General features: G+C 50.7%; 1 protein-coding gene across 9 annotated transcripts in view; it reads right to left on the reverse strand.

Annotated features, from left to right (window-relative positions):
* Positions 1-262: 262 nt before the first annotated feature.
* The window catches only part of DCTN1 (dynactin subunit 1), a 31,797-nt gene continuing 5,011 nt past the window's right edge, over positions 263-27,048 (reverse strand). For 2 of the 9 annotated variants that reach the window (XM_053458054.1, XM_053458060.1), the window contains exons 2-31: positions 20,882-21,130; positions 20,712-20,790; positions 20,563-20,594; positions 18,991-19,011; positions 12,679-12,696; positions 11,094-11,114; positions 9,935-10,132; positions 9,634-9,831; positions 9,309-9,513; positions 9,000-9,078; positions 8,713-8,872; positions 8,382-8,486; positions 7,978-8,169; positions 7,298-7,414; positions 7,056-7,208; positions 6,806-6,966; positions 4,720-4,888; positions 4,483-4,551; positions 4,308-4,370; positions 3,914-4,225; positions 3,681-3,812; positions 3,470-3,598; positions 3,195-3,337; positions 2,950-3,110; positions 2,393-2,407; positions 1,777-1,910; positions 1,383-1,572; positions 1,229-1,302; positions 947-1,036; positions 263-781 (exon numbers count right to left, since the gene is read on the reverse strand). In XM_053458054.1, coding sequence (XP_053314029.1) covers positions 644-781; positions 947-1,036; positions 1,229-1,302; positions 1,383-1,572; positions 1,777-1,910; positions 2,393-2,407; positions 2,950-3,110; positions 3,195-3,337; positions 3,470-3,598; positions 3,681-3,812; positions 3,914-4,225; positions 4,308-4,370; positions 4,483-4,551; positions 4,720-4,888; positions 6,806-6,966; positions 7,056-7,208; positions 7,298-7,414; positions 7,978-8,169; positions 8,382-8,486; positions 8,713-8,872; positions 9,000-9,078; positions 9,309-9,513; positions 9,634-9,831; positions 9,935-10,132; positions 11,094-11,114; positions 12,679-12,696; positions 18,991-19,011; positions 20,563-20,594; positions 20,712-20,790; positions 20,882-21,130 — 3,807 coding nt within the window. In that variant the 3' untranslated portion in view covers positions 263-643. The remainder of the gene's footprint in view (positions 782-946; positions 1,037-1,228; positions 1,303-1,382; positions 1,573-1,776; positions 1,911-2,392; positions 2,408-2,949; positions 3,111-3,194; positions 3,338-3,469; positions 3,599-3,680; positions 3,813-3,913; positions 4,226-4,307; positions 4,371-4,482; positions 4,552-4,719; positions 4,889-6,805; positions 6,967-7,055; positions 7,209-7,297; positions 7,415-7,977; positions 8,170-8,381; positions 8,487-8,712; positions 8,873-8,999; positions 9,079-9,308; positions 9,514-9,633; positions 9,832-9,934; positions 10,133-11,093; positions 11,115-12,678; positions 12,697-18,990; positions 19,012-20,562; positions 20,595-20,711; positions 20,791-20,881; positions 21,131-27,048) is intronic. The other 7 variants (XM_053458056.1, XM_053458057.1, XM_053458055.1 and 4 more) reach the window with 7 other exon arrangements.

Below are 27,048 nucleotides of genomic sequence, written 5' to 3' on the forward strand. Positions count from 1 at the left end.
TGTCACGGGCACCATGAGGGTGCGGGCTAGACCGGGGGTCTCACACCGTGACCTCCAGGGGTCAATTAAGGAAGCTCTCCCCCCGTCAGATGCCCCTGGCACGAGCCTACTTGGCTCTGGCCCATCCTGGACTCATCACCTGTCCAGGGGGCATCTGCTCAGCCTGTCCAAAGGGGCCACTTTAGGATCCGCCCCATCAGAAAGGCGAGAGGGGAAGAGAACGCGGCGGGTTAAGGAGAGAAGAGCAGGCATGGAAACGGGGCGGGTTTGTGAAGTTTAATGTTTTTGCGTAATAATCGTTATTATTAATAATCAGCATTTCACCAAAATCTCCGATATCGGGGAGTTTATAAGAAACAGGAACCCGGCCGATATCAGCGCTACCGAGTCCTCCCCGCCACACATCTCGTAATCCGCAGCACAGGTACCCCCACCCCAGACATACATATTCATGACAGTATATAGCGCTCCGGAGGGCCGGCACAAGGGCCACAGAAACACTTTATGTCAAACAATAACCCTCGCCCTGAAAGCAGATATTTGGGAGCTCCGAGTCCAACGAGAAGCCGGATAGAACAAGCTGGGTAATAAGCGTTCTGGGAGTGCGGCCCCCGGGGGCCGGGGAACCGCTTTCGGATGCGTTTTAGCAGATGAGCCGTTCGTGCAGCTCGAACAGCTGATCCGGGGTCAGCACGAGGCGGTGGATCTGCCCGTCGCCCGGCTCACACGGGAGGGTCACTTTACCCACGTAAACCGTGTCTTCCTTCTTCTCTTCTTTGGCCTGTGGCGGGGAGGAAAAAAAGGGAGGTTTGAGTCACAAACACACACGTGTCCACACATTATAGACACGCGTGTCCTCGCATTACACACGCGTGTCCTCGCATTACACACGCGTGTCCTCGCATTACACACGCGTGTCCTCGCATTACACGGCAGGACTTCTCACCTTTATAAAGTCAGAGGATGGGAAGGTTGCGAAGTGCGACGGGACGTTGGCGCCGGGGCACTGGGACACGGTCTCTTTTAGGACTTCATCCTGTAGGAGGACAGAGTCACATGATTAAAGCGTGTTACACAAAGCGGCGTGATCTCCGGTACAAACCAGCAGCTACATGCCATCACATCCCCGTGTCGCGGTCACAAGTCCCGTAAACAGAGGCGGGTTCGCTGCACACAGCATGACATCATAGAATGTACAGGAAACCGATGGATGGAACCCCCCCGATACCTTCAGCTTGTCGATGGTGTCACTGAGTGACTTCAGCCGCGCCGTCTGTTCCAGGAGCTGAGCCGCCGGGCTCCCTGCAAGACAGAGCGTGGGTGAGAGGGACCCCAAAGCCGCCGGCGGCGGAGCGCCCCTCCCCCCGGGCGGCCCCACATACCCGTCTTCTTGTGTGTGATGTCCACCACCTTGGTGCTGGCGCTCATCTGCTGCAGGGTGTCCAGCAGCTGGCTGGTCTTGCGGTAGAGGGTCCCGGACACGGCATCCTCGCGCTGGCGGTCTTTAGGGAGGATCAGTTTGGGGACATGAAGCGCCGGCAGCGCCGACAGCTCCTCCTTCATCTGATCAGCCTGGGGACGGAGACGAGGAGGGCAGAGGTTAGGCAATTCCCGGGGCAATCGGCCTCCGACAGCTCGTACCCCAATCACCCCAGAAACGGTTAAAGATAACGGACGGGTGAAGCCCTCGTCGTAGAACATGAACGACCTTCTGATGGTCGGGGGTGGGGGGGTACGAGGAGCAGCGCTTATTGCCCCGCGCAGAGCGCCGCTCACCTTCAGCCGGTTGTTCTCGTGCTTCAGGTGCTTCATGGAGAGCCGCAGGGCATCGATCTGCTGGAGCAGCAGCGGAGAGTCCTTCACCTGCACCGGGCCGGAGCCGTTCAGCACCGCCTGGCCGGACGGCACCCCTGGACACGCGGGACACAAAGCGTTCGCTCTGTCAGCACGGGGTCACACGTTACCCGCAACATGCATGTTCCCATCAGACATGCAGGATCCATGAGAGCCCACGCGACGGTGATGAGTTACGTGCAGAGACCAACGAGGCCAACCCCCCCGGCTGACCGTCACCCCCCGCAGCCGACATGTTTTGGCGGCTAAAGATTGGCCCTTATACTCCCTAACGAGAAGACTACGTATCCCAGCATGCATCTGACCCGCAGCCCCATTTCCCTTAAATCTCCATGTTTTATAATTGTATATAATTATAATTTTATAAGTGCAGGAGGGGCATCGGACACCGGCCGTACGGACCGGCAGATGGGGCGAGCTGTCGGCCGGCGACCCCCCAGGGATTTGCCCCGCGTGCCGCACGGCCGGTCGCTGCCTGAAGATGGGGAATGTAATTGGATGGGTTTGATGGATGGTGGGGAGCGGCGTGGGACCGTACCTGTCTGCTCTTCCTCTGACGGGTGAAGAGCACCAAGAAGACAGACAGAAGGAAGAGGATTAGAGAGACGGAAAAGAGGAAAGAGACAAGCGGCGGTTACAGCAGAGAACGCGTCCGTCCCTTTAAACGCCCCCCCCACCCGGGGGGGCACAACGGCCATCGATCGCATGTAAGGCACGTTCTACATACCGTCTGCAGGCGTACTCCTCACACTACCTTTACATATGGGCGGTCTGCAGGTGTACTCCTCACACTACCTTTACGTATCGGCCGTCTGCAGGTGTACTCCTCACACTACCTTTACGTATCGGCCGTCTGCAGGTGTACTCCTCACACTACCTTTACATATCGGCCGTCTGCAGGTGTACTCTGCACACTACCTTTACATATCGGCCGTCTGCAGGCGTACTCCTCACACTACCTTTACATATGGGCCGTCTGCAGGCGTACTCCTCACACTACCTTTACATATCGGCAGTCTGCAGGTGTACTCCTCACACTACCTTTACGTATCGGCCATCTGCAGGTGTACTCCTCACACTACCCCTCAGTCTCACCTCCTGCGATGCCGGAGACGATGGAGGCGACCCCGGGGGCTCCGCGCAGCCCTTCGATGGTCCGCTTGGACTGGTTGTTCAGTCTCTGCCGCAGCTCGGCCTTTTCAGACTCCAGCTGGTCGATGTCCGCTTGGAGGGCGTCCATGGTCTCCTCGAACTCCCTAAAGACGGGGGGAACGCAGCGTGACGCACTGATAACGGGGGGCTCTGACGGAGAAGCCGGGGGAAACACGCGGACCACTCACTTCTCTTTCTTCCTCAGCACGGTCTGGGTCTCCTCCAGCTTGCTCTGGATCTTCTCCACCCGCTCGTCGGCCTCTCTGGACGCGCTGTCCAGCTTCTTCTCCAGGAGACTGAGGCGGACGTTGGCCTCGCTCAGTTCTTCGCCCTAAAGAAGTGAAGGAAAGCATTGAGTACCTCGCCCCACGACACGGAGGTCTCCGCTTCATCAAATCACCCCCCGTGCCGGCTCCTCCACCTCTACCCCCCTGCTACCTCCCCGCACAGAACCCGGACTCACCTTTATCTTCAGGGACTTCTTCAGCTCCTTGATGACCGTCTCCCTGTCTTCCAGCTTCAGGCCCAGGCCCTCGGCGTCCGTGATCTCGGCCCGCAGAGTGGCAGCTCTCTGATCCACAGGAGGAGGCGACTGCGGGGGCAGAAAGCACAGGGTTAACGATGGAACGAGGAGGAACCGGAGGCCCTCAGCCGCGGACTCCTCGATTACCCACCCTGTTCTGCGGCTTCTCGGCGTCGTACTCGCCTTCCTGCATGGCGGTGGCCATCTTGTTCATGGCGGCTATGAGGAGGTTGCAGGACTGGCGCAGGCACTCGTGTGGGTTACTTCCCTGCACGCCGTAAACCTGCGAGGACAGAGACGTCAGAGTGCGAGAGCGTCGGCTCGAGGAACATTCTAGAACGCGTTCGCGGAGAAGCGCCGGCGCCCCGGGCCCTAAAACCTCACCTGCTCGGCGGCTTTGAAAGCCACGTCTTCCAATCTCAGAGCCTGCAGCCCCTCGTTCTCCCCCAAGGGTGCGATCATCTGCGCCCCGGCGGCCGCCACTTCTTGGAAGACGGCCACCACGCACTTCAGGTGCTTCCGGCACTCGAGCAGCGACTCCGACACCTGCTGCCCGAAGCTGAGCGCCGAGGGGATCCCGGCGGCCTCGGTCCCCGGCATCCTGCGGCGGATCTTCTTGCAGAACTGGCGGACGTCGCTGCACGAGGTCTCCAGATCCTTCAGCAGGACGGCCAGATCAGAAGCCTCCTGCCCGGCCTGGAACGAGACGGCTGCGTCACGCAGTGTAAAGCAGGGGCCGAGCGGACGGCGGGCGAGCGGAGGGGCTCCAATGACTCACCTGCAGGAAGGCGCGCAGCCGGCTCACTTCCACCCCGACGCAGTCCAGGGCGCTCTGCGTAAACTGGGGAGAAATAACGTAGGAGGAGCGTGAAGATTTATAGGAACCCCTGGGGAAGATCCCGCCACGACCCCCCCCCTGATATCTAAAGGAGGAGATGGAAGGGTTAACGTACCTTGATGTGGTCGAAGAGCTGCATGGTGCAGTCCTCGGTCTGATCGGCCAGGTGGATGCTGTACAGGTGCTGAGGGAACAAGAAGAGGGGGTCACACTCGCGCCTTTCAGGGGTCCTGCGACCTTCCAGCGAGGAGGGGGCTCTGCAGACGCGGCAGAGAGCGGCCCCTCCGGACGCGGCACTCTTAGGGTGGGTTAGAAGGCGCGCTGGCTAGTTATTTGGGGGGTCCGGGCGCACCTGGTAGTATTTGATGGCCTTGGTGAGGGGCTCCACGTTGACCGTCTCGTCCAGCTGGTCCTTGTGCAGGAGCTCGATGAGGAAGTCCAGGGAGCGCTCGTGGACACTCATCTCCGGGTACAGCGAGCCGATCTTCTTATACACGTCCACTCCGCACTGACCCAGGGCCCTGCGGGACGACACGTCAGCCACGGCTCCCAGGAGCCGGAACCGGAGGGCCCCGACAGTGTACCCCCCCCGAATAAGGGGCCGTCTGCTTAAAGTACCCCCAGACTCCTGACCGGCAAACTTCATGCAGCCAACGAGGGGCGCAGCCTCTGTGCCGCTTACTCTCAATAGGCTGAGAATCGGACAGCTTCCTTTTAGAGCGTAAGCTCTGGGGGAGCAGGACGGGCCAGCGGGACACTCCGGCTCTTTAAACAGAGGAATTCTACTTATTAGTACATTTCACACGGAGCCACGCTGCGAGCGGAGGGAGGAACGGGGCCCCTGCCGTGGGATTCCCGCTGCACCTGCCGGCAGGACCTAAATCCCCACAGGAAGGAGGAGGGAAGCTGGACTTCCTGCAGCTGCCGGAGTAAACCCCGCCCCCCGGCAGCACCAGCCCCCCCCCCGTTATATAGGAAGGAGATGACACAAAGCATCGTTCCCTGCCGTCTGCTACCCACCGAGGTCTGAAATGGTCTTATTGGTGTTATAGCTACATAATACACCCCCCCCCCGCAATCGGAGGGCCGGGATGGAGAAGAGGAGACCCGGATCCGCGGTATTCCAGGTCAGGGAAGGCAGGATGAGAAGGGGCCCCTGCTAATAACCCCTCAGTGTCAGGGATTTTACACCAGGGGGGGAATAAAAATATTTCACACAAATTAAATATTCTGCAGAAATTTCAACATCAGATTATTGAAGTCTGCAGTCAGGTGAAAGTCATACGTCCGGCGTACGCATAAACCCCGTGCCTACCCCCACTGTGCACCCCGCCTCTACCACCACTGTGCACCCCACCCCTGCCCCCCACATACTGTATATCTCATTTTGTCCCAATAAACCCCCTTTATCTTCAGACCTGGAGCTGCCGTTGCCGTCAGTCATGTGATATTTTGGGTGACTTTCCTGACTCAAACCCCACACTGAGCTGATGCTTTATGGCAATGCTAATAGACTTTCATTAGTCAGAGAGTCCGGCTGGGTGATTAAGACAGACATTCTATTGTTCCCCACAGGCAGTATGATAAGGAGTCGGGGAGTTTAGTATATCGGGGGTCAGGTCACAGAGAAAGAACCTCTCTCTCTCTATATATATATATATGAGATGTATTTAGAATTTCTGACTAAATGTCGCCACCCGTGGCCGTTAACACGTTTCTCTTAAAGGGTTTAGTCGGTTAACGCAGGTGTCGGGGGGGGTATTGGGGCGCGCAGGCGTATTAACGCAGGTGTCGGGGGGGGTATTGGGGCATGCAGGAGTATTAACGCAGGTGTCGGGGGGGTATTGGGGCACGCAGGCGTATTAACGCAGGTGTCGGGGGAGGTATTGGGGCATGCAGGAGTATTAACGCAGGTGTTGGGGGGTATTGGGGCGCGCAGGCGTATTAACGCAGGTGTCGGAGGGGTATTGGGGCACGCAGGCGTATAAACGCAGGTGTCGGGGGTATTGGGGCGCGCAGGCGTATTAACGCAGGTGTCGGAGGGGTATTGGGGCACGCAGGCGTATAAACGCAGGTGTCGGGGGTATTGGGGCGCGCAGGCGTATTAACGCAGGTGTCGAGGGTTATTGGGGCGCACAGGCGTATTAACGCAGGTGTTGGGGGGTATTGGGGTGCGCAGGCGTATTAACGCAGGTGTCGGGGGGGTATTGGGGCGCGCAGGCGTATTAACGCAGGTGTCGGGGGGGGTATTGGGGCGCGCAGGCGTATTAACGCAGGTGTCGGGGGGTATTGGGGTGCGCAGGCGTATTAACGCAGGTGTCGGGGGGGGTATTGGGGCGCGCAGGCGTATTAACGCAAGTGTCGGGGGGGTATTGGGGCGCGCAGGCTTATTAACGCAGGTGTCGGGGGCCGCCCGTGGCCTCGCTCCCTCCACTTACTGTTCGTATTTGTGCAGCGTGGCCTCCAGCAGGCTCAGGGAGTACACCAGCCCGGCGGCGAAGCTCATCTGCTCTCCCACCGCTCCTCTCATGCCGGCCCGCTCCTCCTTGGCCTCCGACAGCTCAAACTTCTCCTGCGCCTGCCTGCTGATGAGCTCGGCCTGCGGGCGAGACGCGCCGGTGCGGAATTAAGCGTTAGCTCCGCGGGGCGGTTCACAGGGTCCGCGCGGGGTGTCTGATCAGCACTCACCTTGCAGATGAGTCGGGGGATCAGCAGCAGCACCAGGATGCAGTCGTGGTCCCCGCCGTGCCGCAGGAAGCTGTCCGGCATGAAGGCGGTGAGCAGCGACACGTGCCGATTGGCCTGATTAACCTCCATCTTCCGAAGCTCCATCTCGATGGCCTGAGGACAAAGCATGAGACGGGACTAGACTCACGCGCCACGTGGGCCACCTCCGCCGGTGCGCCGGCCCGTGTATCTGGGCTAGGTACCTTCGCGTGGGCTTTGGTCTCTGCAAACTTAATCTTGAAGTCGAAGGTCTCCGGCGACGGCTGCTGCTCCTTCTCCGCCGTGGCCTCCTGCTGGCTCCGGAGCTCGCGGTTTACGTCCTGCAACAACAGACAGCATGAAAAACATTTTGGGGAGTGCAAGGGCCACGCGGGGGCCACATCACGCCCCCCAACAGCGGTGATCATCATCATGACTGTATATACTGCTAGAAATCCTACGGACACCCCCCACGCCGGGCACTCGCCCCACATCTTCACCCTGAAAACAGGTGGAAGCTTTTAAGATGGAGTTACCCCCCCCCTTCATGGAGGGATTTTCTGCCACTCCAACACCTCACACATCACACACACTACACACACACTACACACCACACATTCATAAACACACACACACACTGCCACTCCAACACCACACACTACACACACACACACACCACACATTCATAAACACACACACACACTGCCACTCCAACACCACACACACACACATTCATACACACACACACACACATTCATACACCACACACTACACACACACTGCCACTCCAACACCTCACACTACACACACACACACACTGCCACTCCAACACCTCACACACACATTCATACACACTCACACACTCAGTTGGGTTTTCTAAACCCCCCCCCCACCAGTTCCTCACCTGTAGATGGCCGGTCAGGTCCCGGTATTTCTTGATCGTCTGCTGGTAATCGGCCACCGTCTCCTGGGCCGCTTCCACCCGTTTCTCTGCCTCCCGCACTCGGGCGCCCGCCATGTCCAGCTGCTCCCGAAGCTCCAGCTCCGTCTCGCGGGCGTTCTCCTGCAGCTCGTCGTTCATTTCATTGATGGCTTCCTGTAAAGGGCCGTTTGGGTGAGAAGGTTTTAAAAAATGATTCTACATTCCGGAGGCGTCAATAACTAAACGTAAACTAAACCGGCAACAGAAGAGTTAATCGACCAAATAATTACAATAAATGGAACCTACTGGGGAGGAATAATAAAACAGAAGTTCAGATATTTGCGGGCCATGCGGCGCCGGTATCTTACAGCAGGGGGCGCTCATACCAAGTCGGTGACGGTCTCGCGCAGCTCGCGGACTCTCTCCTCCAGGTCCAGGTTTCTCTCGGTCAGGGTCTCCACCATCTCCTCGGCTCCCAGAGCAGCATCCACCTGGGAAGACGTACGGCACGGGGGTTAAAGGTCACCGGGGTCACTGCAGCGCTGCATCCCGAGATCCGCATCCAGACGCAAACCGCTCTGCAGCAACCCCCCCCACTACTTTGGGGCAAAACCCGGCTATTAATTACACCCTGCGGGGGGGGGGACGCTAGAAGCCGGAGATCCCCCAGCTCCACCGCTCTCTGTAGGGACCCCGCCGCTCGGTCGCGAGACTCACCTGCTCCTTCAGCTCGTCGATGGTCTTCTCCATCTGTGAAGCTTCTTCCTGCAGCTTCTCCTTCTGCTGGCGCAGCGAGTCCAGCTCGGCGTTCTTCTTCTCCAGCTGCTTCTGCACCTTGACGTGCTCCTGCTTCTCCGAGGCCGACAGATCCCGCATCCTGGGAGAGAGGTCCCCACCCTTCATAACGCGTACACCCTGCAACCCAGGGGGGGCATCAAGCCTCCCGGGTATCCCCCTACCTAAATACCCCCAGCACCCCCGCCCGGCGTAACCTGGGCATTTACCTGACGAGCGCCTCCTTCAGCCGGGCGTTCTGCTCCTCCAGCTGCTTGACCTGGTAACTGGATGCCGCTCCGTCCGAACCTGCACCGGGAGGGACAAAGGACCTTAGAGCACCAACACCTGACAGAAGGCTGAGCAATGAACCCACTACCACTTCACAGCAATCCCCCTCCCTCACTTCACAACCAACAACCTCCACGTGAACTTTGGGTTCCTGACTTTAACCCGGAGGCTGAATTAACTTGGCGCTCCCTACGAGTATCTACGTTCTTGTGTGTGGGTTCTGGGCGTTGGGTGGCCCGGACACGCACCCTTCTCTTCTATCTCATGCTTCAGGATCTCCAGGTCCATGGTGAGCTCCTCCACTTTCTCCTTGAATGTCTCCACCTCCTGCTGCAGGGACTCGGCTCGCTCCTCGGCCATCTCCTTATCCAGCGTGGCCATCTCGATGGCGTCGGCCGTGTCGGCCATCTCCTCCATGTAACGTTCCTGGGCTTCTAGAGCGTCTTTGGCTTCCTACCAAAACAAACCAAGCCTGAATCCCGTGAGCCTATTACCCCCTCCCTTTACTGCCCCCGACACGAACGCTGTCACCGCTTATAACTGCAGCTTCCCTGAGTACGCACAGCCTCCTACCTTCTTGGCCTCCTTGAGCTGGCGCTGGAGGTCGGCCTGCTGCTCCTGCATCTTGCTCTTCCATTCCTGCAGCTGCTCCAGCTGCAGCTTCGATTTCTCCATCTCCTTCAGCTTCACCTTGTCTTCCGCCCGCTTCATCTTCAGCGTCTCCAGCTTCTCCTCCAAGTCCTTGACCTGGGCGCGCAGGTTCTCCTCCTCCTGCAAGGCCAGCGATAGGATGAGAGCCCCCCATACGTCCAAGCCCAGCCTAGAACCTCCCACAGAGACAGACACGGAACATCTAATGCGGAACTGGTCTTACCTTGCTGGATCCTGGGGCCGGAATCGGGGCCACAGGCGAGGTCAGAGCGGAGGAAGGTGAGGGGATGATGGGGGCCGCCAGCGGAGTCTGGGCCGGAGTACTGGGCTCGCTGCTGCTGATCTCGCCACATGACGCGGACGCGGAGCCCGAGGCCCCCGCGGTTCCGCTGGAGGCTGCCGAGCTGGAGGGCCGGGTGGGCTGCCGAGCAAACGTTACCCAGAGAGATGGTCATTGCCCGTTCTCCACACTGATTTAACATTGGGGGCCACGCTCTAAACACCCTCAAAGGGGGCGGGGCCACCTGCGGACCACCAACAACGGAAAGGGACCCCGCGAGGAACCTGATCGCGGATTAGACAGCCTCATACCTGGCGCTTTACGTTAAGAACAAGTAAAGGTACAGAACACGTACAGTGCTAAATTCTAGATTACCACCACATAGAAAACACAGTGTTCTAGATCACAGCTACTTGTACCCATGTTCTAGATTATGAGTGCGGGGTAATCTCGGAGACCTATGTTCTAGATCACAGCTACAGGTACCCATGTACTAGATTATAAGAGTGTAGGGTAATCCCCGAGACCCATGTTCTAGATTATAAGAGTGCAGGGTAATCCCAGAGACCCATGTTCTAGATTACAGATACTGGTGCCCATGTTCTAGATTCTAACCACTGACAGATACAGAGTGCGGGGTAATCCCAGAGACCCATGTTCTAGATCACGGCTAAAGACAAGAGCAGAAAACACAGAGTTCTAGATCGCCGTGGCTGCAGAACGCACACACGCAGCGGTCAGTGTTCTAGATTACAGAACATATCACTTTACACGCGATGCGATTTCACAGCCTGTCCCGACGAGGAGCCGAGCGCGGCCCTTGGGCATCAAAGAGGATTTTAATGGTGAGGGTAGGGGCAGCGCTGGAGAGATACCCCTCTGGGGGGTATGAATGACATCAGCCTGTCTCAGGGTAATAACTTACTGCATGAAAGCAGAATCCCATTTAACCCTAAAAGCACAGAACCCGGCTGCGGATAAGAAACATGCGGCCCATCGAGACGACAATCGGGCTTCACGATGGTAAGGAGTGATGGGAGTTGGTCGGCACGGCCGCAGAGACCTCCTGCCCTGGACGGGGTAATAGGGTAGCTGCTCTCACCTTGGTGCGGCGCGCGGTGATCTGAGGACGTGAGTCGGAGGCAGCAGCAGGCAGACAGACAGCAGGAGAGTCAGCAGCAGGCACACAGACAGCAGGAGAGTCAGCAGCAGGCACAGGGGAGATAAGACAGCAGGAGACAGTTAGTGACACAAAGAGAGAGAGAGACGGCCCCGGCGAGGAAGAGCAGAGCGTCACGGGGCCGGAACATACAAACATACATGCGACAGACTCGGAACACTTTAGTTTTTTGTGGTTTCTTAATCTTTGACATGTTGGTCTCTCCCCGGAGCCGACTCCCAGCAGGGCTGGGACAGGAAACTCTCGGCCAGAACAGAAGCTCATTAGCCTGGACTTCCCTGCGTGTCTCGAGGGCACGGGGGGCCATAAGCTGGTGTTATTCTCCCGTGGGTACATAATAGAAGGCCCCTAGGGGGGGGGCATGGAGTCATGTTGGGGGGGGCCCGGTAGGGGCTGGGGGGGAGAGCCGGCCTGGCATGTGAAGCAGGAGCCGGCACACAGGGCTCATCGACAAACACTTCACTCGTCCCCGGGGGCCGGCAGGGAGCCACGGGAGAAGGGAACGGCGGCCAGAAACCTCCCAGCAACCCAACGAAAGCCTCAGTAAGAGGGGTAATTAGAGCTGCCCCCCAGGGGTTGTAGCACAATTGCCCCTCTACGGGCTCTTTATTAAAGGGACAGGGTAAGAGAGGATAACGGGTTAAAGCCCCCGGCCGGTGGGAGCGGGGCATCTGCCTCGATTGTCAAATATCTGCCCCACTTTAACCCTTTGCATCCCCGACCGCATTCATAGCACGGCAATTGTTTTCTCCGGGTGGGGGTTGTATAAAGATGGGGTGTTTAATATGCCCCCCAAACACACACCCCGGGGGCGAAATTACTAATTAGAGTCCGGATACCCGGGGCAGTTCACGAGGCTGAAGTCATTTAGACCCAGGTTCTCCCCGGTAGACGGGGTGGCAGCGCGGGGCAGAATAACAAACATCGCTGCCCGGCTACACGGTAATCGCTCGCCCCCAACCCCCGGTAACGAGTCCGGACCCTCGGGGGGGGGGGGAATGGGTACAGGGTATCACGGATCTACGGGGCAGGTGGATGATCTATAATCCGCTAAATGGCTCTATAAAACAACTCCCAGCACCCCCAGACACGGATGGGGGGGTGATGGGGGTTGAATGATAACACGGATCTATATGCAGCTCGGAGTATTGATTTAAAGTCCATTAGAGCGAGTTGGAGCATTTCATAAATTTATAAATTATTTATACGTTTCTAAAAAAAAGACATTTATATAAAAAAATCCGCAGAGTCTGGAGACCCCCCCCCGGAGTACCAGAGTAATATATGATACCCGGACTGTGGCCGGGGGGGTCCCCGAGCTCTGCGAGGATATAAAGAGGATTAACAGATGAGATGGAAACGTCCCCCCCCCCACTCGGCTCGGGTCACGGGCATGCGACACACTACCGACAGGCACGGAACCGATGGGGGGGTGAATGAGGAGAGGGGTGATGAATAAAAAAAGGTGGGGTGAATGAGGATGGGGGATAAATACGGGGGGGGGTACCTTCCGGGTGGTCGGCGCCTGCCTCATTTTCACACAAGGGCCAGACGAGAGAAACAGAAGAGAGAAGGAGAGAAAGGGTTAACACATGAAATCACGGCACTGCGGCCGGAGCTGCAGCTTCCCGCGATCCCAGGCAAATGTCCGCAGTGTGCGCGTCGCCTGTCACGGCCGCCGGTCACGGTCCCCGCCGCGCGCCTCCATCCCCGGGATGCGGCAGGATACTGGAGGACGGGATGACGGAGTCCTTCCTCCCACCGCAACCTGGTCTGCCGCTCCCCGCCGGCTCCGCTAACCACCGCCCCGTTCGCAGATTACATCATCAGTCATCTAACGGAGTAGGACACACAGGGGGCGGAGCCGCAGGTTACCCGGCAACGCAACCAGCCTGTCAGGCACTCGGGAGCAGCGGGAAGAATCGCCGCACCCTTTCAGCGCCAAAGCCAAGAATGCAAAGCTCAGGGAGCCGAAAGGGTTAAGCATCATGGGAACAGCGGCACATCCCAGCACAGAGATCCGACTCCCGGCGGCGGCCCCAGGGAGCGCTGTGCACAGACCCCCTGACTGAGACCCCCGGGGGTAACAAACACAGGCATCATTAACCTTACACATACGTATACAGCACAGTATGTATATAGTACAAATATATATATATGTGTGTGTATATAGTACAGTATATATGTATATGTATATAGAGCACAGTGTATATGTATATAGTACAGTATATATGTGTATATATAGTACAGTGTATATATATGTATATAGCGCACAGTGTATATGTATATAGTACAGTATATATGTGTATATATAGTACAGTGTATATATATGTATATAGAGCACAGTGTATATGTATATAGTACAGTATATATGTGCGTATATACAGTAAATTATATATGTATATAGCGCACAGTGTATATGTATATAGTAAAGTATGTGTATATATAGTACAGTGTATATGTATATAGCACAGTGTATATGTATATAGTACAGTATATATGTGTATAGTACGGTATATATATATATGTATATAGAGCACAGTGTATATGTATATAGTACAGTATATATGTGCGTATATATAGTAAATTATATATGTATATAGCACACAGTGTATATGTATATAGTAAAGTATGTGTATATATAGTACAGTGTATATGTATATAGCACAGTGTATATGTATATAGTACAGTATATATGTGTATAGTACGGTATATATATATATGTATATAGAGCACAGTGTATATGTATATAGTACAGTATATATGTGCGTATATATAGTAAATTATATATGTATATAGCGCACAGTGTATATGTATATAGTAAAGTATGTGTATATATATAGTACAGTGTATATGTATATAGCACAGTGTATATGTATATAGTACAGTATATATGTGTATATAGTACGGTATATATATATATATATGTATATAGAGCACAGTGTATATGTATATAGTACAGTATATATGTGTATATATAGTACAGTGTATATATATATGTATATAGCGCACAGTGTATATGTATATAGTAAAGTATGTGTATATATATAGTACAGTGTATATGTATATAGCACAGTGTATATGTATATAGTACAGTATATATGTGTATATAGTACGGTATATATATATATATATGTATATAGAGCACAGTGTATATGTATATAGTACAGTATATATGTGTATATATAGTACAGTGTATATATATATGTATATAGCGCACAGTGTATATGTATATAGTAAAGTATGTGTATATATAGTACAGTGTATATGTATATAGCACAGTGTATATGTATATAGTACAGTATATATGTGTATATATAGTACAGTATATATGTATATGTATATAGAGCACAGTGTATATGTATATAGTACAGTATATATGTGTATATATAGTACAGTGTATATATATATGTATATAGAGCACAGTGTATATGTATATAGTACAGTATATATGTGCGTATATATAGTAAATTATATATGTATATAGCGCACAGTGTATATGTATATAGTAAAGTATGTGTATATATAGTACAGTGTATATGTATATAGCACAGTGTATATGTATATAGCACAGTGTATATGTATATAGTACGGTATATATATATGTATATAGAGCACAGTGTATATGTATATAGTACAGTATATATGTGTATATATAGTACAGTGTATATATATATGTATATAGAGCACAGTGTATATGTATATAGTACAGTATATATGTGTATATAGTACGGTATATATATATATGTATATAGAGCACAGTGTATATATGTGTATATATAGTACAGTGTATATATATGTATATAGCGCACAGTGTATATGTATATAGTACAGTATATATGTGTATATAGTACGGTATATATATATATGTATATAGAGCACAGTGTATATGTATATAGTACAGTATATATGTGCGTATATATAGTAAATTATATATGTATATAGCGCACAGTGTATATGTATATAGTAAAGTATGTGTATATATAGTACAGTGTATATGTATATAGCACAGTGTATATGTATATAGTACAGTATATATGTGTATATAGTACGGTATATATATATATGTATATAGAGCACAGTGTATATGTATATAGTACAGTATATATGTGCGTATATATAGTAAATTATATATGTATATAGCGCACAGTGTATATGTATATAGTAAAGTATGTGTATATATATAGTACAGTGTATATGTATATAGCACAGTGTATATGTATATAGTACAGTATATATGTGTATATAGTACGGTATATATATATATATATGTATATAGAGCACAGTGTATATGTATATAGTACAGTATATATGTGTATATATAGTACAGTGTATATATATATGTATATAGCGCACAGTGTATATGTATATAGTAAAGTATGTGTATATATAGTACAGTGTATATGTATATAGCACAGTGTATATGTATATAGTACAGTATATATGTGTATATATAGTACAGTATATATGTATATGTATATAGAGCACAGTGTATATGTATATAGTACAGTATATATGTGTATATATAGTACAGTGTATATATATATGTATATAGAGCACAGTGTATATGTATATAGTACAGTATATATGTGCGTATATATAGTAAATTATATATGTATATAGCGCACAGTGTATATGTATATAGTAAAGTATGTGTATATATAGTACAGTGTATATGTATATAGCACAGTGTATATGTATATAGCACAGTGTATATGTATATAGTACGGTATATATATATGTATATAGAGCACAGTGTATATGTATATAGTACAGTATATATGTGTATATATAGTACAGTGTATATATATATGTATATAGAGCACAGTGTATATGTATATAGTACAGTATATATGTGCGTATATATAGTATAGTGTATATGTATATAGAGTACAGTGTATATGTATATAGTACAGTCTGTGTGTATATATAGTACAGTATATATATATATATATATATATAGAGCAGTGTATATGTATATAGTACAGTATATATGTGTATATATAGTGCAGTATATATATATATAGAGCACAGTGTATATGTATATTGTACAGTATATATGTGTATATAGTACGGTATATATATATATGTATATAGAGCACAGTGTATATATGTGTATATATAGTACAGTGTATATATATGTATATAGAGCACAGTGTATAAGTATATAGTACAGTATATATGTGTATATATAGAACAGTGTATATATATGTATATAGAGCACAGTGTATATGTATATAGTACAGTATATATGTGTATATATAGTACGGTATATATATGTATATAGAGCACAGTGTATATGTATATAGTACAGTATATATGTGTATATATAGTACAGTATACATATACGTATATAAGGCAGTGTATATGTATATAGTACAGTATATATGTGTATATATAGTACAGTATATATATATATGTATATAAGGCACAGTGTATAAGTATATACTACAGTATATATGTGTATATATAGTACAGTATATATATATGTATATAAGGCACAGTGTATATGTATATAGTACAGTATATATGTGTATATAGTACGGTATATATATAGTATATAGCATATATATATACACGGTATATAGCACAGCATATATAACAATGACTTTGAATAAAGAGAAATTGTTAATTTAAAGAGCTGGAGTGCTGACCATCTTTTGAAAGTGCTTTATATATATATATACACACACACACACACACACACACACACACACACTTTAACCCTTCCTGGTAAGGTTTATCCTGTAATCCATGAAGCATTTTAGTAGCCCTTCTCTGCACTTTCTCCAACATATCTATATCCTTCTGGAGATCCGGTCTCCAGTGCTGTACACAATACTCCAAGTGAGGTCTCAGCGGTCCTCTGTACAACGGCACGAGCTCTTCCCTCTCTACTGCTAATACCTCTCCCTATGCAGCCCGGCATTCTGCTCGCATTACCTGCTGCTCTACTGCATTGTCTACCTACCTTTAAATCCTCAGAAATAATTAACCCCTAAATCCCTTTCCTCACACGTTGAGGTTCGGACCGTATCAGATATTCTATACTCTGCTGATTAAGGAAACAACGTGGGCACGGTGTGTGCGGGGGTAACGCGGGGGGTAACGGAGTGTATTTATATATATTTCTTTATGTATCATTACAGGGTAAAGGCCGCCCGGCTGGGAGGGAAGTCCCGGATGCAGTTGCCCCACTGAGGGTATTAATGAGCTTGGGAGGTTCTCCATTTCAGATAATCCGCCGGCCGGCAGATGGCTTCAGGCTGCTTTAAAGGTCAATCAGCCGTTCACCTCGCTGCCGCCATCTGCCACCACGAGAGCCCCAAAGAGGGGGAGCAGCAGGGCCGGGGGGGCCAATGACATCATCGTGAGAGGAAGAGGACATAAGAGGTGAGAACTGGGGGCTGATTACATCATCGTGGTAGGAGGAGTAAGAGGACACGAGGGGTGAGAACGGTCCCTGAGTTCACACAGATAGGGACTGATGAGGACGCGTGGAACATCCTGGCGTGATTCAAAACACATGGGGGTTAATACAGGGGAGGAAAAGGCTTTAGATGGGTAATTGATTATTATTCCTGGCAGGTATAAGAGTGAAAAGGCTTTAAATGAGTAATTGATTATTATTCCTGGCAGGTATAAGAGTGAAAAGGCTTTAGATGGGTAATTGATTATTATTCCTGGCAGGTATAAGAGTGAAAAGGCTTTAGATGGGTAGTTGATTATTATTCCTGGCAGGTATAAGAGTGAAAAGGCTTTAAATGGGTAATTGATTATTATTCCTGGCAGGTATAAGAGTGAAAAGGCTTTAGATGGGTAATTGATTATTATTCCTGGCAGGTGTAAGAGTGAAAAGGTTTTAGATCGGCAATTGATTATTATTCCTGGCAGGCACAGGTAGAGTGAAAAGGCACTGGATGATTAAACGCCCGGGAACACTTAATTGTCATATGACCAAAAGCAGGCATTGATACACTGTTGCCATAGAAACAGAACAAATCTCTTCAGTTCTGTGGTTTTTATAGGATTAACCCTTCGGGTGATAGATCTGCCACCAGGTGCAGCACCTTTTATACACATGCTTCGTACCGCCAACATTTCAGGGGTGAGGGCGGGGCTAGAGGTGGTACCTGAGGCAGGAGTGGACAGGGCTGGAGGTGTGGCCACCCACCTGCTGGAACAGCACAGACCTCCATTCATTTTACTAATCACGACAGCCGCCGCCACTGACCGGTACTCATCACCGCCGGCAGCAGCCGTCACTGCAGCCAATCAGCAGCCAGAACGCGATCCCTGTTGCAATCAGCGGGATGCATGCGCAGCGGCGGCAAATCACCGAGGGGGGGTTTCTGCAGAATCCCCCCATGCAATGGGCACAGAAACGAAAAGAGACCACGCAGCTATTGGACGCATGGCTGGTATGTCCCTTTAACCACTTCTACTGGGAGTCCGTTCCGCGTATCCACCACCCTCTCAGTAGCTGCGCTGGCCGCGGAGGCGCAATCCAGGAGACGGGCCGAGAACCGAGCGCTGCATGAACACGGATCCGAGCGAGTAACACACGTGTAGTTCATAAGCGGTTATCCAATAGCATGCGTCATTTAGGAAAGATGGAAGCCCCCCGCTCGCAAAGCCTGGGGGGGGACTCCCCATAATATGACTGAACTAATTACCCCCTCGCCCCAGCATGCAACGGGGGGCCATGCGGTGCTGGAATGATGGCTGCACAGTACAGAGGGTACACAGGAATGGGGGGTCTCATGCGCATGGTGATGAGTCTGCAAGCACCGGGGAGAAATAAAGAAACAGGCAGCACCTTCTTAGGCTTCACTCCGCGCTGCATGGAAAGGGTTAAAGGTTAGACAGGTTAGAGACCCCATCGCTGGGTATCATTCAGGGTTAAATGAAGGAAGACGGGGAGGAATAACGCAGCAGACGCTCTGTCTGGAAGAAGCTGGCCGTTCCCAGTGACCTCCCATTAATTACCAGTTTATAATCGGTGATGCTATACACAGGTATAAGGGCTTTCTATACAGAGCCCCGCCGCACGGAGCAGGTGGCCCCAGATATCCAGCCTGTGCCCCCCATTACCATCAGATGTAAGGGGGAGAGAAACATGCAATGGACAGAAAGACTCAAACCTTAATCCTGAGCCGTGTCCCCCCCTCACTGTATTACCCTTTACGACCTCTGCTGGGAGGCTGTTCCATTTATCTACAAACCTCTCAGTAAAGTAAAACTTCCTTCCATTCCGTCAGCCTCTGACCCTCTAGGGTTAGATTCCGGTCCTTTATTAACCCCTTTTTGTGTTTAGATTCCTCTCCCCCATCCCCGGCCCGTGAGATTTACCCCAGTAAGATTCCAGTGGCATATATTTACCCCAGGGTGCCCCCTTCCCTTTGAATCATTTGCCTTCGGCTCCCCCTAGTGGCTACTTCGCCCCAAGCACTTCTGTGAGGGTATTGGTACTTGATTGAGGTGATTCCTCCCCGAATCGATTCAGGAGCGGTATGTCGATCCCAATGCGTGTTTAATCCCCTCACTGTATTTCCCTCTACCACTTCTGCTGGGAGGCTGCTCCACTTATCTACCACCCTCTCAGTAAGATTAATAAAAGCATTACATAATCCTATTATCACATGTGCGGACCCCCCCCCCTGCCAATACATGCAATAAACACACGTGGAAAAGAAAAAATGTCGGTGCGCTAAGCTAGTCACAGGCTCAAATAATACAAGTGTGTAATACGAGGCCTACCAAACAGGTGTAAGCATGCTGCAAGAAACAGTGTATTGGCTGTACAATGTATACAAAAAACAAAAACTGTCTGCGCTTCTTACCCTAATAAAGTTGGCAACAAATATATAAACATAATATAAATGAGAGGTTTTGGTTATATGAATTGGCCAAAGCATAATTAAGCTCACCCGCCACGTCAAGGCACACTCTCAATAGGGTGAGAACCGACTCTCACCTCCTATATAGTGGGCACACAAAGCAGTTTATACTGCTACCAAATCCTTATTAATGTGTTGGGGGAGGTGCAATTAAACCTCCTCCCTATTAACCCCTGGACTCCTCACCAGTCTGGTTGCAGCTTGCTGTCCAGGGGTTAATAGGGAGGAGGTTTAATTGCACCTCCCCCAACACATTAATAAGGATTTGGTAGCCGTATAAACTGCTTTGTGTGCCCACTATGTAGGAGGTGAGAGTAGGTTCTCACCCTATTGAGAGTGCGCCTTGACGTGGCGGGTGAGCTTAATTATGCTTTGGCCAATTCATATAACCAAAACCTCTCATTTATATTATGTTTATGTATTTGTTGCCAACTTTATTAGGGTAAGAAGCGCAGACAGTTTTTGTTTCTAATAAACACACGTGGACTCACCAGTTTGCTGGCCTTGGGGGTCTCTGGGGCATCTGTGAAAATATAACATACATGACATATACATGCAACGAGCGGGACATACACACGCCTGCAGCAAGCAGGATATACACGGGATACACACGAGAAATACCCCGCAGCGACTATCGCACCTCTCTTGGGGAGCTTGGAGGAGGCCGGTTCCGGGGTTTCCGGGGACGTCGTGTCGGCTCCGTCTTCCACAACTTGGATCTAGAAACAAAGAGCGAGTAATAAGTAGAGTTAGGAACGGGGATGGCGGCATTTCCACGGGGAGGTTGGTTACTATGAAAATCTTCGTTACCTGCGACTGGCGCACGAAGATGCCGTGGTTCTCCTCGCAGCTGAAGTACCTCCTGCCCTGCACCGTGCCGTCGTTCTTCCCTTTCGATTCGTCCAGGATCACTCCCACCCATTTCCCCGAGGCGAAGAGTGTGGCCCCTACGTAGGCCACGGTCCCCCGGTGTCCCTTCCCAATCACCTCCACTCTGGAGCCCACTTTCAGGGGCTTCCCCGAGGCCTCCACGCTCATCCTGGCGCTCGAGCTGGGGGTCTGGAACACAGGAGACAAAACACGGCTCATGGTAGGCGGCTGGAAGAATACAGGCGGTTTCCATGGTAACGGGCGCGCGACACGTGAAACCGCGACAATTTCCAAATAAAAAAAAGCACACATTTCCAACGCTGATATCTACAGTTACCGGTGTGCATGCGCAGCACAATAACCGGCCAGACGGGATGTGATTGGTTGACATGATTGGTTGACGTGTTTGCTTGTGTCAGGCACGTCATTGGTCATCATCTGACATTTTTGCGCGACGTGCCTGACCCGTCAATGGACGTTAAGGGGTTAAACCTAAATTACATTTTCTTTCGAATGTATTTATTACCGTATTTGCTCGATTATAAGACAAATTCGGTTTTTTCAGAGCAAATACGGTGAATAATCCCCCTCGTAATCAAGGTCGTCTTCTAATCAGACGTCAAATAGAGGTCTGACTACAAGGATCCTCCTCTCCGGCAGCCGGTGGACGTCTGTGCGATGCGTGGACAACCTCCGCTGCTGCCGGGGCTTCTATGCCGGAGCACCGGCGTCACATGACCTTCTGGTGCTCAGTCATAGACGTCCCAGCGGAAGTGCCGGCAGCGGAGGTTGTGTACGCGCATCGCACAGATCTTCGCCGGCAGCCCCACTGCACACCAAGGAGTCTGCAGCACGGGGAGAAGTCTAGAGAAGCACTGGTAATCCGGGGAGAGGGTGGTAAGAGTGGCATATAGGGGGTTAAAAAGAATGTCAGGGAGGCAGAGTGGCATATAGGGGGTTAAAAGGAATGTCAGGGAGGCGGAGTGGCATATAAGGGGGTAAAAGGAACGTCAGGGAAGCGGAGTGGCATATGGGGGTTAAAAGGAATGTCAGGGAGGCGGAGTGGCATATAAGGGGTTAAAAGGAATGTCAGGGAGGCGGAGTGGCATATAGGGGGTTAAAAGGAATGTCAGGGAGGCGGAGTGGCATATAGGGGGTTAAAAGGAATGTCAGGGAGGCGGAGTGGCATATAGGGGGTTAAAAGGAATGTCAGGGAGGCGGAGTGGCATATAGGTGGTTAAAAGGAACGTCAGGGAGGTGGAGTGGCATATAGGTGGTTAAAAGGAACGTCAGGGAGGTGGAGTGGCATATAGGGGGTTAAAAGGAATGTCAGGGAGGCGGAGTGGCATATAGGGGGTTAAAAGGAATGTCAGGGAGGCGGAGTGGCATATAGGGGGTTAAAAGGAATGCCAGGGAGGCGGAGTGGCATATAGGGGGTTAAAAGGAATGCCAGGGAGGCGGAGTGGCATATAGGGGGTTAAAAGGAATGTCAGGGAGGCAGAGTGGCATATAGGGGGTTAAAAGGAATGTCAGGGAGGCAGAGTGGCATATAGGGGGTTAAAAGGAATGTCAGGGAGGCGGAGTGGCATATAGGGGGTTAAAAGGAATGTCAGGGAGGCGGAGTGGCATATAGGGGGTTAAAAGGAAAGTCAGGGAGGCGGAGTGGCATATAAGGGGGTAAAAGGAACGTCAGGGAGGCAGAGTGGCATATAGGGGGTTAAAAGGAACGTCAGGGAGGCAGAGTGGCATATAGGGAGGCAGAGTGGCATATAGGGGGTTAAAAGGAACGTCAGGGAGGCAGAGTGGCATATAGGGAGGCAGAGTGGCATATAGGGGGTCTTTCTTCACCAGTAAATTCTCTCTTCTCAGTGCCCCCCCCGCATATTATATTGTTTTTTTGGCAGAAGTAGGGCTTTCTTTTGAAATAATAATTATATAAAAACATCATTTCGTATGAAAAATATCTAAAAATGTGGGGGAAATTAGGAAGGAAATATTTTCACAGGTTCACCTATAAAACCGGAGCAAACGGGAAAAAAAAACTCCAAAAGTGTATTCTGGGTATTTGTCCTGGTTTTGGAAACGCCTCCTATGCCGGGTGTTTTCATTTATTTTGGCACTTACAGGGTTAAATATGAACGACGCGCATCGCTGTTTCTGGGGGGAGTTGCCCCCCAATAGTGGCCAGAAAAAGAGAAACTGCTCAACAAAAGTATAGATTTTTTGAAAGTATTTTACATGGGGCATTTAACACTTTTTATTTAACCCTTTCAGTGCCAGTCCGTCCTAAACATTGCAGAACCCCTTCTATCCACACACAGTATTTCAGTAGGTTTTACCCCTGGTTACATAAAATTACTGAAAAAAACCCATCCCCCCCAGTACAGGAATCCCCCCCGCCGTATACAGGGGTAGGGAACGTCTCTGTGGCACTGCGGGTTTGGAACATGCGCAGTACAGTTTACACGCATGGAATTTATGGAGACACGGTAGACGCCCCATATTTCACTTTAACCCCTAAAAATATACATTTCCCCAAACTATACAGCCCAGGGAATCTCGTCAGGGGGGCATCGGCCGCCCCACGCAGCTTATTCCACCCCGGCGCCTCCACAATAACTCTACAAAGAAACCTTTTCACATCCGCTCTGCGCTTTCACGGATTATTCTTCTGAGTGGATCGGTCCTGATTCGTGTTCAGTGCCCCCCCCCGAGGACAGCGACCCCCCCCCCGCATGCAGAGATAAATCATGATTCTCAGACATTGCGGAGTTAAACTGGAACGAGCGCAGTTCAATTTCTAAACTTTTTTAAATATTTTTTTATCAGATTACGTGTAAGTGACAGGTTTAGGCCGCTGACATCGATCGGGGAGACCGTTCAATAATCAGCGACTTAAATGTCACGACGAGTGATGAGGTCATAATTACGCATTTTTTAAATTAATAATTTGTGTTTTTTCATAATGACCCTAGATGACCCCTCTCTCTTTGTAGGGCAGGGTCATCCAGGGGCCGCCATAACGATCCGATCACTCCTATTGGCCAGGAGCGATCCGATCATCATCCGCCCGCTCTGATTGGCTCTGCAGCAGTTATTAAACTCACAGCGTTCACCCGGAAGCCCCCCAGACTTTCATTTAAAAAAATGCATTTTTCTCAATCATAGTTTTTATTAAATCTGAATTATTATTTACATGAATTATTATTATTTATTATTCACCGCTAGAACGTTTCTCCTATATTCCGGCTGATAATCGTTTATAATAATCGTTTATTTATGCAGATTAAATGCCGCTCTATGAAAAATCTCAAAACAATTATCTTTCCTCCACAAGCTCTCGTTTTCTGAAAAATTCAAAAAATGCGCATTTTAAAAATTTCTAAAAAATATTTAGATTTTTTTTTTATAACGTTTTTTCAGAATGGGATCCCCCCCCCCCCGTAGAAATTTGCAGGAGTTTTAGATTTCGAGGTGAGATTTATTGGCTTTGATGTCCGTTAAAGGGAATCCGCGGCCCCCCCGGGTGTGATATAAATCAGTAACGCGCGCTATTATTATTTCCCCCACCTATTATCTTATTTAGTCATCCCCCCCCCTTTGCTCCGGGACAGGAAGTTATCAGACAGGCTGGCTCTGCACAAACGTCTCCATGGCGACGACGCTGGGCGGACGGCAAAGCGCGGAATCCGTTTCATTTGTAGCGGCTTTATGACGAAACGCATCATTTCATGACATCATACAAAGTAACCAGAAGTCCGCAAAGCTTCCCGAAACCCAAGCATCATTCCCGCTCCGGGGATCCTCTTCATACACGACGGGCTACGGGGCCCCGACTACATGATCTCTCCCGGCCCCCGGTTTATAATAGACAGGTTACCGGGCCCCGTGTCTGTGTCCCCCGACTACATGATCTCTCCCCCGGTTTATAATAGACAGGTTACGGGGCCCCGTGTCTGTCCCCCCGGCTACATGATCTCTCCCGGCCCCCGGTTTATAATAGACAGGTTACCGGGCCCCGTGTCTGTCCCCCCCGGCTACATGATCTCTCCCAGCCCCCGGTTTATAATAGACAGGTTACAGGGCCCCGTGTCTGTCCCCCTCGGCTACATGATCTCTCCCGGCCCCCGGTTTATAATAGACAGGTTACGGGGCCCGTGTCTGTCCCCCTCGGCTACATGATCTCTCCCGGCCCCCGGTTTATAATAGACAGGTTACAGGGCCCCGTGTCTGTCCCCCCGGCTACATGATCTCTCCCGGCCCCCGGTTTATAATAGACAGGTTACAGGGCCCCGTGCCTGTCCCCCCGGCTACATGATCTCTCCCGGCCCCCGGTTTATAATAGACAGGTTACGGGGCCCGTGTCTGTCCCCCCCGGCTACATGATCTCTCCCGGCTCCCGGTTTATAATAGACAGGTTACAGGGCCCCGTGTCTGTCCCCCCCCGGCTACATGATCTCTCCCGGCCCCCGGTTTATAATAGACAGGTTACAGGGCCCCCCGTGTCTGTATAATTGGGTTAGCCGATCTCTCCCGGCCCCCGGTTTATAATAGACAGGTTACGGGGCCCGTGTCTGTATAATTGGGTTAGCTGATCTCTCCCGGCCCCCGGTTTATAATAGACAGGTTACGGGGCCCGTGTCTGTATAACTGGGTTAGACCCAATCACCCTAAGCCTCCGGTTTTAAAGAGCCGCCACTCCCAGACGCCGTCAGCGATCACGCCGGCCGGGGGCAGAGACTCTTATTATTATTTATAGCAGCGGCAGCTCCCAGCACACTCCAGTAACAGCCCCCCCCCAGCACACTCCAGTAACAGCGCCCCCCCAGCACACTCCAGTAACAGCGCCCCCCCCAGCACACTCCAGTACCTGCCAAACCTTAATCAGTCGTTGGTCTCGTCTTAGATTCAGGAGCCGTATGTCTATCCCATGCATGCTTAATACCCTCACTGTATTACCCTCTACCACCTCTGCTGGGAGGCTGTCCCACTTATCCACCACCCTCTCAGTAAAGGTTCCCTGACCGCAGATGGATAGCAGCAGGGAACTATGCAGCACCGAAGTAAATGGTAGATCGCTCAGCGACGTTGGCCCGGCTTCCATTCTCTGTATACATGGAGGCACCGCTGCCGGCTGCCAACCGCCGGCGACTTCCCTTCTTTACGCTTAAAGCAGCGTCTGGCGTCCCGACATACAGATCTCAGCAGGACTGGAGCTTCAGACACAGGGGAAGAGGTACCGCTGCCCCGAGAATTAACCAACGTAACATTGTAACAACTGCAACAACACTCCCAGCACCAGATCACAAATACACATTAATAGATATTTTTATGTTTTACCCCAGTTGTAGTTTCCCCCCCCCATAATATAAATGTTTTCAGGCAGCTGCATATCAGCCGTTCGCATTATCCTCGCTCTGTTATCTGACCCCCGATCTACTAATCATACATACGACTCCTTATCATACTGCCTGTGGGGAACAATAGAATGGCTCAGTCTTAATCACCCAGTGGGACTCTGTGATTAATGAAAGTCTATGGAGGAACAGACTTCATTAGCATCGCCATAAAGCATCAGCTCAGTGCTGTGCTTGAGCCGGGAAAGACACCCAAAATATCCCATGACTGACAGCGATGGCGGGCGTAATTAATAAAGAACGGGGGGTTTCTCCGTACGCGAATTCACATCCGCCACACATTTAAGACGTACAGAGCGCAGATACCGGCCCACCCGCCGATACCGGTCCATATAACGGGAAGACGGATTCTAAGGGGGGGCGAGCGGATTATTTTAATGCGTACCGGTGAACCTGTTATGGTTTCATAGCACTCCCAAAACACCTGGGGAGGAATAATACAGGTGCACCAGTGAGGATATATGTATAATGTATAGAAATGTATTGATCGGTCACTGGGCACGGCCCTTGAAGCTGCGATGAGGACGATAGGGGTTGCAGTGCCGCTTCGGCTCCTGTATTACGCGGCGGAGACCCCTATCACTCCCAGCCTATTCATTAATGGGCGGAATGATGTGACGGCTGCTGATACTAACCCCGCACACTGGATTTATTGCCTCCCGTGCGGGCAGAAGATGCTCCCCTCACACC

This window comes from Spea bombifrons, chromosome 1 (assembly GCF_027358695.1).
Source record: "Spea bombifrons isolate aSpeBom1 chromosome 1, aSpeBom1.2.pri, whole genome shotgun sequence".
NCBI classification, from domain to species: Eukaryota; Metazoa; Chordata; class Amphibia; order Anura; family Pelobatidae; genus Spea; species Spea bombifrons.